At 40.8% G+C, this 15,519-nt stretch overlaps 1 protein-coding gene across 1 annotated transcript in view; it reads right to left on the reverse strand.

Moving 5' to 3' along the window:
• The window catches only part of ptprn2 (protein tyrosine phosphatase receptor type N2), a 137,689-nt gene extending 122,997 nt beyond the window's left edge, over positions 1-14,692 (reverse strand). Inside the window, exon 1 of the mRNA XM_069667372.1 lies at positions 14,384-14,692. Within this exon, the coding sequence (XP_069523473.1) occupies positions 14,384-14,468 (85 nt within the window). The 5' untranslated portion in view covers positions 14,469-14,692. The remainder of the gene's footprint in view (positions 1-14,383) is intronic.
• Between the last annotated feature and the right edge of the window lie 827 nt (positions 14,693-15,519).

A 15,519-nucleotide genomic window follows, 5' to 3' on the forward strand; every position in this document is an offset into this window, starting at 1 on the left:
CTTAATGCAACGGCCCTGGGGTCGACTCCCAATCTTGGTCCCTTGCTACATGTCATCCCCACTCACATCTGACTGTATAATAAGTAGGAATTTCCTAGAAAAATGACATATAGACTTTTACAAATATAATATAATACAAATCATCACTTATGGGCCTCTATACTTGTGTTGGGGAGTGTGTGCAGACCCTTGTGAGACCCTTCCCTCTGCATCTATTCTGTTGTTTTGCTTTGCACAGGACGTTTTCAGGAGGGGCCCTGAGCCAATCACAGCATATAGGTGAGTGTGGGAGTGGTTTAAAATAGCAACCGTGCCCAATCAGACCGGCAAACATGGTGAAAGAGCGATGCAGAGTTGGCCTTCTTTCTGCTGGACAAGCTAGCGCAAAGGTAACCGGCAGTTAGCATGCTAGCGCAAAGGTAACCGTGATGCTGACGGTGTTAACTCGGCAGGGTGGGCGTGTTCTCACACGAGAGAGTGAGAGTGAGCTTCTGGTGACAAAGAGCCCAGGAGGAGGGGCCCAGTGTGAATGTGTTGTTGACAAAATGCAAGGAAAAATCCTACTTATACCTTTAAGGGATCACGATATTAAGGATGCACCGTGCAGCCGATTATGTTGCAAAAATTGAACAGAGATGTTATAAAAATGTGGAATTATTATTGGACGGTATGACCAAAAAAGCACTACTTTAGACTGAAACACTTTCCGGTGACTTATGTTGATTGGAGCTGAAATAAATGAGTCAAAGTTTGATCCACAGAAGGTTCTTGAGCAACGTTTTAGTTAGTAATCCAGCATCTATGTCTCTTCTGAAGCAAAAATGCAACATTTACCTTGTTAAAGCTTATGAGGATTTCTCAGTATACTGAATTTGGCTAACAAAAAAGGGCTAAGGAGCTAAACCCAGAGAGCCCATACAGTCTTCTGTCAGTTCTTATTTCACAAATATTAATCCATAGCTAAAAAACAAAAGTGGGGCCGAACTTAGAGAGTAGCCTCTTGATCAAGCATCACACTGGTCTACAATTACTGTCAGTCCATTCAACTTCACCTCCTCATCACTTCCCGGCTTAATTCATCGGGTTCTCTGGGAGGCCTTGTCAGCTCTCAATATTAATTACGACCTTCCATTTAATGAAGCATCCAGCCAAGCATAGTTAGTCAGACATTGGGTGTGTGTGTGTGTGTGTGTGTGTGATAGGCAGGGACATAGGATTGATAACGCCACATCCCCTCTCTCCAACACTATGCCAGAGATGATTAAAATGGCGCCTTTTAATTAAAATGCAATCACAGTGGATGCTGCTGATTACCTCAGGCAGAAAAAAAATAAATAAAAGGATGCCGCACGCGTCGTGTTTGAGGAAGAAAGCTGACAGCAAATAAAGGGTGTCAAGGCTATATCTTAATGAAGCATCCTGACAAAGAATTGCCTCGTGTAATTCTGGTGGGTGTACGAGATAATTTCGCGAGCAAAATGACCTTTCTAAAAAAAAAAGAAACAAAGACACGCTCGCTATTGAGTGATCTGCTGCGTTGCCATGTCAACCTCATCACGGATCAATCACGGGAGCTCGTCAATGAGAAACTGAGGGGTGAGTACGGCTGCAGTGGGAATTAGTCGATCAGCAGAGGTGATGTCAGTGCTTCTTGTCCTACACTCACACTTCCACCAGAACATGTTCCATTAAATCTTTATTCTTTATTAACTCAGGTCCCTGTGTGGTGATAAATATCTTAAAAATTGTACGACCGGAAAATAACCCTCTGACGAAAGTCATTTTAAATTTGTGGATGTAGTAAAAAAGTGATTTATTAGTACTGGAGCAGTAACTTTTAATTATTCCCATTATCAATTTATCTTATCCTTCATAATAATGTATTAAAATGATTGTTTTTTTAAAGTAATAATCTTGAAGATTTTCATTTAAATTAATGAGTCACTCTCTGTCACCGAATGAGGTAACACAATGGTGATTGAGCCTACGGCCCACTGATGAAAGCCTTTGCATTTGGAGTATTATGGGCTGGGTGTCGGGGGCAATTTTTTTGCGGAAAAAAATCAACACGCATCATCCAGTTAGTGACGCGTTTTCCATCACCCAGCAGTGGTTGGTCTGCCAGAGAGGGTAGGCGGAGCTAAGCGGCTGCTTTTCCGTTCTTGGCAAGTGTTGCGAGTAAACAGTAATCTACTATGGCTGAACAAACAGAGAAAAGATGGATGACTACAGATACAACTTACAACCGGAGCCGACCGTGGACGTCACACATGCGACACTGTCTGGGAAGTGTGCTCCCGCAATTACAGTTTATCGCCACAGGTGCCGCCACAGAGAACGTAGCTGAGATATTCGAGATTACCACTTTAACAACCAACAGACCAAAACCCTGACATATGATATAATTACAGAAGACTAAAATAATATTGATATTTGAGGACCTGAAAGTAGAAAAAATGTGACATTTTGTCTTTAAAAATGGACAACCAACAAAATTCTTGCCTATTATTTTCTTTTTTTTGCAGATTGGCAAATATTAGATATAGAGAAAACTAAGTGATTGTTGCAGCTCTATATAACTGATTGACTGTTTGGGTCATTTACAAAGAAAAAATGACAAAAATTCTCTCGTTAGTCTCTGAAATGTGAGGATTTTCTGCTCTGTTAATTTTGTATCATAGTAAATTAAAAACCTTTGAACTTGTTTCGTTAATCAGTCCAAAAAAAGGCCATTTTCAGTTGTCACCTTAAGCTCTAAGAGTTGTTATAGACACTGTTCACTATTGACTTAACAATCAATTAATCATTAGCAGCAGCACTGCATGTAAGCTACAGGTGCTCAGATTAAATGTGCAGCAGCTTCCCCTCCCGAAATAGCCACCATGTGACATCATTTACAAATATAGAGTGCAGGGAGAATCCAGAAGGTCAATGCATGCAGTGAGTTAGTTTTAACATGAAACACTTTTAGTTAGTGGCCTGTATTCTCAGAAGAGTGCTGCATACGAGATAGTAATGCTACTTTGCAAATTAAATGCAATATGCCATGGAGGTTTTGCATAAAAATACTTCCAGAAATGGGAACTTGAATCAATTAACTGTGGCCTAGACCTCTCCAAAGCCAGCTGTGCAGCAGAGAAACACTTTCCCATGATGCCCCCTGCCTGCCTTATTACTGCTAACTGCTCTTAAGGGCAGCAAGTGCAGCTTCTGTTTAAGTAAGCAAGGATCACACACATACACACACACACACACACACACTAAAAACAGTTCACCTTGAGCTAAAATCCCCTTAAAGGGACATAACAGCCGGGATGTTTACCCTCGAGGGCATTAATCAGATAGCAGCGTGTTTAAAGGGAAAAGCTAATAAGCTAAGTAATTAAGACTAAGTTACAAAATATTATAACATCCAAGATAATCTCCTCCTGTACATTATCGAGCCGTTTGTACACGTCTCAGAGAGCAGGTTAAGGCCTTCAGGAGCTGCTCGAGCAAGCTCGGCCGGGATTGGCTGACCTTGCCTGGAACATTAAAAAACGTCCCGATGAGTCCGAACAAGAAGTCAGAGACTCGATCGTTCACTTTCCGCTCACAGGTGGTTGGCCGGCGCCGGGATACCATCTGTGATGTCTGCGGGGCCAAGGAGGATGCTGGGAGTCTGGCAGCGAGTACAGCCACTCCTAGAGCTTGCTGCAGTTTAGGACATATTTCATTCACTCTCTGGGGCCACCAACTTATCTTTTATTATAATTATAAGCTGCAACCAAGGACACAGGACTCATTTTTCCTCACACACACACACACACACACACACACACACACACACACACACACACACACACCTGTACTATCTGCCAGAAAAGCCATTTCAGAAGAGTGCAGCTGGTGACAACGGCAATAAAAGTGCAAGTGAAATGAAAAAGGGAGAGTGGCTGGAGCAGGGACAGCAGATACGAACATCACCTGCAAGCAAATTAGCATCAGCTTGACACCATGTCCGCAGATTTAAACAGCTTGTGTCATTACGGCGCTCTCCTGCTAAAATTAAAGATGGCTCCAAGCTTTTCTCTGCTCCAAAAGGTCTGGTCTTGTCAAATGCTGCGCATCACATGCCAGCAAATTCAGCCCTGCTAAGTTTATCACTGTCCTCAGCCTTTTCACACATTCGTCATACGTTTCTCGTCTTAACACGAAGAGAATTTGTTACAGAGGTTGTTTAAATTATCCTGTGACATTCAGTGGACCTAGATTTTATGAGGAAACCTATATTTCTGGGTTAAATCAAATTGTTAACCATTCATTTTCACGCCACAAAAATACAGCATACGACATTATTTTTAAGGCTTCCATTTAAAATGTTTCACAGATAAATACATCTATTGGCTTTCTTGCTGAGAGTGAGGTGAAACAATCTACGCAACTGTCAAGCTCAATATGAAGCTAAAGCCAGGAGCAGGTTAACCTAGCTTAACACAAAGACAGGAAACGGGGAAACAGCTAGCGTGGCTCCGTCTAATGATAATTAAATCTGCCTGCTAGCACCTTTTGAAGCTCACTAATAAAACACATTAGAGAAATAATGTGGCACATAAACGTTTGTAAAGGTTTGGCTACACCTAGCAGCTCTTTAGCTCTTTAGCATAGCCTCGCACAAAGAATGGAAGCAGAGGGAAAACAGCTAGCCTGGCTCTGTCCAAAGATAGTAAACCTGTTTGCTAATTAACACAGGAAACAAGAAAAAAGCTAGCATATACATGTTTTTACACTTTATCACTGTTAACAATATATTTTCACACCAAATGAATACTATAAGCTACATTACACTTTCTCTGTGAGAGTGAGGTGAAAGGAACGACACCACTCTCATGTTTAAGCTAATAAGAAGCTAACGCCAGGTGCCAGTTAGCCTAGCTTAGGCTTACTGGCTTAGCACCACGACTGGAAGCAGGGGAAAAGAGCTAGCCAAGCTCTGTCCAAAGATAAAAGGCAATATGTTGCTTTATACATTGGGGTTTTAGATTAAAGAAACAAAATATAACATGAAATTTATTGACTGTTAGAGGTGCTTGTATGATAATTTTGTTGCCTTCGGACTGAGCCAGTTTTCAGTCCAAAATAGCCAGCTAGCTGCTGGCTGTAGCTTCATATTTAAAACAGAGATTTGTTCTCATTTGGCAAAAAGTGTTTTATCTATAATGTCAAACTTCAAGGCTAAAGCATGCATCAGAGAATAAAACTAAAGTTATTTAAAAACATGAATAATTGGCATAGGAGCTAGAAGCAGGGAGTCGGGGAGCTCTGAGGTCACTCTGATTGAAGAGGGAACCTGACATGAAACCACCTGACATCCAGTAATGTAACCAAACACATTTTTCACCGACTTTCCAGAGAATTTGTCTCAGGATTCCCAGGCAGGCGGGTCACTCTCAGTCACTCAGCTGCGAGCTGCAGACTACAGCCCAGACAGCCACCATGAATTAAAGATGGCAGCTTCACTGCGGCAGCGGAGGACCCAGAAATAGGACAGCTTGACCTTTTCCTTGACCCGCGATGAATGATTCAGACATTTGATTTTCTCCCCTCTTCTGAGGTGTGATTGGGCGCTGAAGTGCAGAACCAGAGCGAGTCAAACAAATAAGAGTTCTCCCTCTCATGTGCTGAGGAGCTCTAAGTGAAGCAACACAACCTGAACCCCGAGGGAAATCTCCAGTCCTCCAGACGATGTGAAAGTTTAACTCTTTTGAGTTGGTCCTTATTTCAAGTGCAGGTCATCACAACTCTCATCACAACAGGGTTTGGGCACTACTTTCTCTCGGATGAAAAGTGGGCGTTCAAGTGAAGGTGACTGTTTTTTTGCACTCTTCACAACAGGGAAAGGGATTTTTTATGGCTTGAGGAGAATCCTCAGATCTAACTACAATCAAACAAATCACTCAGTTTGGTATCTACAACTTCAGTACCAAAAAAAGCATTTTTATTTTTTTGGTAAGGATTTTAAAATTACAATTATTCAAACTTGCATCAATTCGTTTTTTTTCCCCCTTGAGGGCAATGGCAGATGTTAACCTCCACTGTATGGTGTTTGCTCCATAGACGATGAAGTGAATGTAGCCTCTTGATTTCAAAAGAGAAGCCAATATGGAAGCGCCTTAAATCTGCCTTTTTTCCAACGGCCAGCAGGGGGCGTGTGTTCACTGGTTTCAATATTTTATGGAAGCAGTTGAGAAAATTGCGCTACTTCTCCGTTGATTTATTTTGTTCAGTAAAGTCTCAAGTTAAAGTCTTCGTTAATACAGAATGATGTGACAATAATGGTCCTATTAAGCGTTAAACCAACAATAAAACAGGGTATGCTTTTGGGCATGGCTACCTGTGATTGACAACCTTGCTAACGCAGTAACCTGTCAACCAGGATAGAGCGTATCTAAGCACTCTGGCTCCAAAACTTCTGGCTCCAAAAAAACCAAGATGGCGACTTCTAATATGCCAAAATCAAGGCTTCAAAACAGTAGTTCAAAAACAAATGGATGACGTCATGCTAATTACGCCCAATTCTTTATTACAGTGTATGGTTTGGTCCTGTCCAGGTAGCATTAAGTGGGTTTTATTGTAGATGGATACCGCAGAGGAGAGCGATAAGACAGAACGAAAACAGTGAAGTTGTGGGCCGTGAAATCAAAACATGCAGCTGAAAGACGCTAAAATTCTCCATAGAGCTGAGGGGGAAGTGCAGAGTCACCACTACAAGCTATCCATTATTAACAAAAAACAATAATGAGTGCAGCTTTAAGGCTCCTGCAGCGTTACCAGCCAATCACACTGGTAGTTTGTGATGAATGCTACAAACTGCTTGTTTCATTAGAGCCGGGTGTTAAGTGCTGCAAACCAAATGCGTGTCAGTGGATCTGAGCCAAATTTGCAGAGAAAATGTCACTAATGCACTTAATAGACTCCAGCAGTCATATGAATTAGTGGCAAAAACAGTGAAGCACCTCCCCCGGATACATTTTCTGCATCTCCTTGTTTTTCCTCCCCCCACCAAGGTAATTTTGTTTCCCTGCTGCACTGAGAAATGGTCCGGAGTATTAATCAGCATCATCCTAAGTCTGAGCAGACACATTACTGCTTTAATCACAGCTGAGATAGTATGGATTAATTCCTGTGCTCGACTCGGGAGCCTTCAGAATCCTCATTACGGTGTTATTGTCCTCATTATAAATCTTGGCTCTGCAACACAGAGGTGACCTTCACGCTGACCCCTTTATCAACACCGTTTAATTTGAACTGAGCGAAACAGTTGTGAAAAGGCACAACAGAGCCGCCAACCTTTCCTTTGTAGGACCCGAGGAGGTTTTCACACTGTCTGTGCTGCGCGGCGGAGAGGCTCAGGTGTAAGGCGAGGTGCGAAAGTACAATAAGGAGCACATTCTTTGCACTGTTTTACCAACATAGACGTGTAAACGCATCATGTTCTTACACCTCGTCTCCAGGGAGTAAAAAGCAGCTACTGAAATTTAATTTAATTTTAGATTAGCATGTAAAAGACAAAATCTAGAACCTTCCTTTGCCTCTCCAGCGGCCCCCTTTCTCCTTGACCCAGATTCCTCCAGCTTCACCTTGAACCCAAGCAGGGGAAGAGAGGAATAACAAGACGGATTGCCTCCACACGTCTGTTTGACACATTTCTGACTTCCTTCCTCTGAAGAGCTGCTGACATTTTTTCGGGAAGAGACACAGAAGCTCAGCCAGCCGCTCTTCTCCCACTCCCCCCGTCTCAATATCTCCTCAAAGCCAACACTCACTCCTCCGAGCATCTGTTGAGTCACAAAGAAACATCGCACTTCGTCTGTTCTCACACCAGCCGTGGCAGCATCCCAAGCCAGGAATATACAGCCTGCTCTGTGTCGATCCCCTCTGAAATTTACTGCTTACAATTTAAAGGCTGCAACATTTGAATTAGGAAAAAAAAAAGCAAGAATTTAAACAGCTCATCAGACAAGAATTCATATCAAAATTAAGTCCTAAAAACAAGGCTGTAGGCATGTATGTTAGACTGATTACAGTGATAGTGAAAGCTGCAGCTGTTGAGATTACTGATTTAGAAAAACAAGCTTTGCAAATAACACCAAATGCTCATTTAACCGTCCTGCTCAGCCATGTGCAAAGATAAAAGCTGTATCGCACAATAAAACCTCATCAAATGAATATTTCGCCATTTACTGGATGACTCAGTGAATTGCAGAAAGGCTCCACATCCAAAAGTCTGAACTGAGGGCGAAAGCTAGCGCCTCAAAGCTGACCCTCCACCAGTCCAGTCAAGATGACTCAGACGTACTGAGAGATAAGAAAAATGCGAAGCAACCTTTACCGAGAAAGTGTTAGACACACAGGCAGGGTCATAATGGTTTTGGCAGCCCAATTAGCTTTCATCCTTGTATCGGTGATACAGTTTTACTTTCATTAAGTTTCAAAGGGCGAAAGAGAGTTTTAGAAAAGGAGTTTTATTTTACAAAAATGTTTCTGCTTTTAGATATTTTGAGTCTTTGTTAGGTTGTGTTGAGAGCACACTGATCTGCGGTCTGAGAGGACATATCACAAGGTCTGTTCTCGTCCAGACTGGAACATTTTAACAACTATTACATTATTTGTGGTGTAAGTGAAATCCTGCGCAGACACTCATGGTTTGCCTGGCTTTTCCTCTAGCGTCACCATGGGGTGGATATTTGTGGATTTCAGTCAGAAATCAAACATTCCTGTCTGAACTCATGTATTCTACTTTCTGTTTAGTACAAACTGTTGGCATGCTAACACCCTAAACTGAAAGGGCAAACATATCCTGCTTAAGATCAGCATTTTGGCATTTTTAATGCTAGCATGTTAAGGCCTGTGTCCACTAACAGCGTTTTTTTTTGCCCCGGCAGCGACTATTTTCTATACAAAACCGCTGCAGTTCAGCATCCTCAGCGCAAAAACACCCTCGGCGTCAGCTTTTGTTTTGTTGTTGCGCTCGCAGTTGAAAATACTTCTGGAACAACGTAGCACTCGTCAGTGTCACTTCTCCCTCACCGATCAATCAATATCAAGAAGGGGCGGGATTGTCAACAACAACGGCGGAGCAGACATCGTTTTTTCAAGGGTACAATTTCCAGGTGTAGAGCTGCTGCTAATGTCATGATTCCTTTCCGGCGTTTTTATGTTTTCTTTGTTAAATTTCTTTGAATAAAAGCAAATATTAAGCAAACAGAGAAATTTATAACAGACTTAACCGTTACTAACGGTAGTTACTACTACCGTTACTACTAAGGGAAGCGTAAGTGGCGCACAACAACTTTCGTAACCGAGTACCAGTAAGTGCTGATGAGAAGCGCTCTGAAAATGAGGTTGTAGAATCTGCCAGCGCCAAAAAAAGCCGTTAGTGGACACAGGCCCTAAGTGCTAACCTGGTTGCTAACAGATGACAAAGCAGGAGTTTATAATAAAGCTAACATTGTAGCAGTTTATTTCTTTAGTCCTTTAGCTCAAAGTTTTGCTTTGGCTGAGTAGAGACTCACAGAGCTGCTAGCTGGACTGTGGACTTAAGGTAAATAATTTAGATTTGATGTACAGTTCAAGTTACCTCCGATATTACCCTCCTTTTGCATACATTTTTTACGCTTTCACTTTCGGTTTTAGTTTACAAATACTGGTTTAAAATGCTCCGTTTAAACACGTCTTCAGTAAACTATAAGCTTGCTCCCTGGATGCATAGAAATAACAGGTCCTCTGGGACACACAGGAAGTGTCCTAGCAACTCAGGAAATAATAACACGACCCAAACAACACAACGTATAGGATGAAAACAAACCACTTCCACTGAAGCAAGATGTCTAACCTCAGCTGGATATATGCTGTACAGCGCTCATAACCCGCCTGGTTGTAAAACATCTATCCTCATATCACACTGAATTTCAATCCTCTCAGATGATTTACAACCACTATAAGATATTTGATATCCTGATATCTATGGGACGACAGAGGCCCCTGGCAGAATAGATAGAGCTCAGCAGCCTATGAATCAAATCTAACTTGTCTGGGTGTATTAGGCGATGGCTGCTGATAGCCAGCCATAATGAAAAGAGCCAGCAGAGCGGCCTTAAAGGACAGCGTCTCCGTGTACATATCGGAGATAACCGACCCTGTCACATATCTCTATACATCAATAACACTCCTTAATTTGACTGGAAAAGACTAGTTTATGCTAATGCTAAAAAAGGGTTTCGTTAGCTTTACAATCACTATGGTGTGATTAAGAACCATGAAGGCCTTTGAGACATCTTTAATTCAGTTGCGTCTTTGTGTTCCTGACCTTGCAGCCAGAGAGAGGCTGCCTGTCTGGTTAACAAACTGTATGATCTTCAGTGGTTGTTATTGGGACTCAGGATACTAACAAACCTCCGCAAACAGAGAAAGAGATGCTGAGCAGAATTTTAACAGCAAATCGATTTCTGCAAATTTTCCAAGGGCATTTTTATTCCGTGTTCAGTTCTAAAGTAAAGCCCAGCGGAAAAGATGCCAATCCTAAATCCTTTTTTTACTACTTCATCGGTAGAATCACATAACACAGTCTTCCAGGGTGTATTTGTGACTACATTCACGTGTGACAGTGTTGTTAAGTTTGTCAAACACCTCCCACTGCTGGAAATATCACCCTTTGGCTTCTTCTCAAACACGCTTTTAAATTATGGCTCGCTTCAAGGCACTGGACTCAAGGCCGGTTAGTGAGTCACATCAGCAGGAAGGCACAGGAAAAGCACAACCCGTCCATGACCTCTCCTGTTGGTTGGTAGACTTAAGCGTCACTCTGGAAGGAACTGCAACGAGATGTAACGATCGCATCAAGGTGACTAAACAGCATGTCTTTGTGGTTTTCTGCTGCTTATGTCATCCTGTGCCGGTGAGAAAGAATCTATGCTTGGAGAAGCAGATTTGAGAAGTAACTGCAGCAGTGAAATTAAACAGATGGATAAGAGATTAAAATGTTGTAATTGTTTAATTTTGTGCCTTTTTAGGCTGATTAAGTACCTGCATAACTGCCAGGAATGCGGTTACTTTAGTTCTGCCCTTGGACAATGTTCAGAGGAAGACACGTCTACAAACTAAATGTGTTCTTTCACCTTCCTTGTTAAGTTAAACTTATTCCTATTCAAAGTGAAAGGGATTTACAATAGACCTTCCTGTGTCTGTCTGATATCAATATTTACTGTATATTTAAATCAATACTACAAATTAATACATTCAAATGTGGGATCTTAAGGATTCACAAGGGATTCCACTGGAGGCAAACGCTATACTGTGCTAGGCTAGTTATGGCTAGCAAGTGTTATAGGTTTTTATCTCCATCATGATTGTATTTATGTAAGTTTAAAGTTCAGGAAACTTCATGAAACAGAAATGATTTAATGCTTTAATTGTAACTGTTTATGCTGGTATTTTACCAGAAAAAGAAATGATGCAATAAAACCTACAAAACACCTAGCATATACAGATAGCCCACTGTACTCTGCCTTTTAAATACTATTGCTAAATGTAAAGGGAAATGTGTTAGCTACCAACAAAAATAGGTCCCTCAGCTCTGTAATAAATCAGCTCTATAAACTTAAAGTTGAGGTGAAATGAAAAATGTCATTTCAATCCTTTTAGATCACATCCCCGGCAATATTGTGCATCTATTTGACAATATAGGCCAAAAAAAATACAGAAAATCCATTTCTTCTAATTCTTATATCAAAATCAGATCATTTTTTCTTCCGGTAAAACTAAATTTCACGCGTGCTTACGTAAGTTAGCACCAAACAATTTCAACCAATCAATCTGCAACATTTAGCCGCAGAGCACCAAGAACGCTCGGTCAGTTAGCTAGCTACTGCGCTGTGGGGAATGTCTGTCTACGCCCACTTCTCAACGATCAAATCAAATCCCTCTAATGATATGTCCCGCCTGCACGTCCTGTTTCACTCGGAAATACGTCACGATACGGAAGCTAGATACTCTCGAAATGCCGTTTCAGCTCGACTTACAGTCCAGAAAAAGAGATTGAAACGGTATTCAAGTTTTGCTAGATGTCTTCCTAGCATTCGACAGAGTCAAACATATGCTCTACGAAACATTTGTATATTTCAATCATTTTTTTAAAAGAACAAAGCCATACAAATATTGTTAATAGCAAATTAAATTTGTTCAAATTGATTTCAACTTAATGTAACACATCAAACCAGAGGAACTTAACTTCAATCCTTCACTCTTTCTCAGCTGACCTAGCTAACGTTAGCAAGAGTTTAGCTTGTTTTCAATCTTCATTATGACTGGATTTATCTTCTGCCACAATAGTTACATGAAATGACAAACTTGATTACTGAAAAGTTGGTACATTACAATGGAAGTTTTTCGAACATTGATAACATTAAGCGAAAAATAAGCTAGTAAACGTCTGGCTTTAGCTAAGGCTAGCGGAGGCTAACTCCTAGCTTACACATGATATATCTCCCCCATGAACTTTAGCGTTAGCTCTGCTGCATCTCTGTTTTATGACAACTACTTTTCTAAATCTTTCTCAGTGTGTTGAAATACCAAAAGAAGTGTTAAAGTTAAATTATGTAGCTATGCTGACTGCAAACAAAGAAATATATAGCAGCACGTTAACTGCTTATAATATATCCACCACCAGTTTATTTAAATATTGTCTTTATTTTTGTCTGCCTGCATATTACTACTGATTAAACTCGTACATAAGAGCGTGTGCATTAAAAAGTCAAATTCTGTGAACTCTTAGGAGGTTTTAGCCGATTGTTAAAGTGCATTAAGTACTTCAAAAATGCTACAGAGGCGACAGGAATTTTCAAGCACTGAGGAAAAGTTCTGTTTTTTAAAGTCATATGTATCGGGCCAAATTCACACTCCACTGTTCAGATTTCACACCACTTAAATTTACAACCAGAGCATGAAGCTGCAGACTGATTTCTCGCTGTCTGGCTTTCATGATGCTCTCAGACAAGCAGGACACACACACACCCACACGCAGCGCGCTCTCTCTGTCTCTCTCCCACACAAACACGCCCACGCAGAAACCCAAACAGAGTCATTATTTTATGTTGTATGTAAGGTATGCTGCTACATCACACCAGCACACCTTGATGCAAAGCTTTCCAATAACACGGGTTTAATCCACAGCGGGACTCATTAAAAACAATAAGCAGCCACACTCTGTCAATGGAGACCCCTTCCACACACACACACACACACACACAGAAATAGAGAATTCAACGATGTAGAGGCACACAGGGAATAAGCACTGACTCATTCACAAGTAGCCTTAGCATAAATTAGCAAACATGCAGAGGGAAAAACCCCATCTATCAAATGCTTTCTTTAATATGTTTGTGAAGATTTACGTGCACCTATGTTAAAAATGATGTGTGTATGAATATTACATTACACCCTGTGGTTATAAATATATTGAATATGATGCAGCTCAGTGCCTTTATGAATCACCACACAGCAGCAGTGCCAGCCTCATACCTATATTTGCCTTTTGCTTATTATAAAGTTATACTGTCATGTGTGCTGGTCCTGAATCAGTGTGTTTAGAGGCGTGATAAGCAATGACAAAACACATACTTCAAGCAAGCTGAATGGGACTAAGATCCCCTTAAGTCTGCCTGGGACACAATTTATCACTATGGCGTCTCTAATATGTCATATTTGGACATGTGCCATACTCTATTTTAAATTACAGTGTGTCTGAGGCAGTGCTGGAAGAACAAATCAAGGGTAATGTGAATGCAACCCGGCCAAATCTGAAATTGAAACAAGGCTGTATGAATAAGAAAGATGCCCTTTCTTTCTGAGGAGGCATAGGATACTATTAAATATTTAACTGGATTTAAAATTGCATGCTCCTTCAGGCTATGTGTCGAGTCTTTTTTTTTTTTAAAGCCATATGAAATTGAGTGCATTATTATGAAAGTTGCATGTGTCAATCTGCATGTAAAGCTCATTACTGGCTGCAAAAGTTGTTGTTTGTTAGGATAAATAACGCAAAGTATGACAGCAAACATTTCTTCCATTAGGCCTGATGGATTATGTAACTTTTCCTGTTGGATGTTCAGACCTCGCTCAAACAGATCAAGCACAAAGGCAAGTTTGAAAATTGAAACATGAAAGCAACATGCACCTGCAAATCGTACATTAAAATATGATATATAATAACTTTTGCACGGGGGTAAATGTTAAACGACCAACGAACCGAGGCAGTATGGTGGATTTAGCACGCAGGCAGATTCTATATAAGGCACTAAAACGATAAAAAACAAAATGAAGACTAAAATTAAACATAAATTCTTACCAAATTTTCTGTCAGCGAGGGCAGGTGAGGAGCAGAGGCTGGCCGCCAATGCAGCGAAGAGGACGGGACACCACCGTGAATCCATACCGCTCCTGCCTGTGTTCAGCTCTGGGTACTAATCCATCGCTCCTCTCCGCTAAAACAGCATGTTTTCACCCCGACTCAGGTGCGAGCTGCTCGGTAGGGACTGTGGGACTAAAGAGACATGTTTGAGGGAGAAAGCGCACGAGCAACAAAATCGCTAAATGGCAACACAATTCAGGCGTTGTTTCTGTTTCAGCACCACAAACAGCGTTCAGCCTCGCGGAGGAGCCCCTCCTAAGTTTCTGACGTCAAACACACATGGTGAGGAGGGACGATGTGTTCAGCATGCAACAGCGCCTGCACGGATGGATGGAGGGTGGATGAGAGATGGATGGATGGCAAGGGAGGCAGGTGTACTGACTGATTACTGCCCGGAAGCCATGAAGGCAGAAAAACAGGAGGAAATAAATACAGGAAGTTGATTGATACACCTATTTAACCCGAGAGGAAAAAATAAATAAAAATACGGCTTTAAGAGTAGACACATTAGAAATAGAACAAAACACAGCAGAACATTTCAAGATTAGATTTCAAATTATAAAGCTGAAGGAATACGTTTTAATAAGTGTTAATACATTTCTTTAACACTGATTTATTTATTTATTATGATTGTAGTGAAGTACTGCCAAGATAATACCTTGAGATAAAAAACACCCCTACAAAATAAAGGCCTTATGATATAAAATAACAACAAAAAAATGACTATATGTTGATTGACATCTCATTGACTGGACTACATACTGTACACAAATGTACATATACATATATACAGAACACACCCATAAATATATATACATACAGATTCATATATTAATACACATAAATGGGATACAGATACATACGCACACATACTGTATATAGACACATGCATGAACTTTGACACACACACACACACACGCATACTATATATTAATATGTATACATACATATTAATATAGATAATATATTGTATATATGCAATATGCTATATATATACACATACACAATATAGTATGTATATATATATATACACATATATACTGTATACATATACACTGCCAGTCAAAAGTTTG

Source organism: Semicossyphus pulcher, unplaced genomic scaffold (genome assembly GCF_022749685.1).
Source record: "Semicossyphus pulcher isolate SPU_LCO1_2020_fin unplaced genomic scaffold, fSemPul1.0.p SCAF_18, whole genome shotgun sequence".
NCBI lineage: Eukaryota > Metazoa > Chordata > Actinopteri > Labriformes > Labridae > Semicossyphus > Semicossyphus pulcher.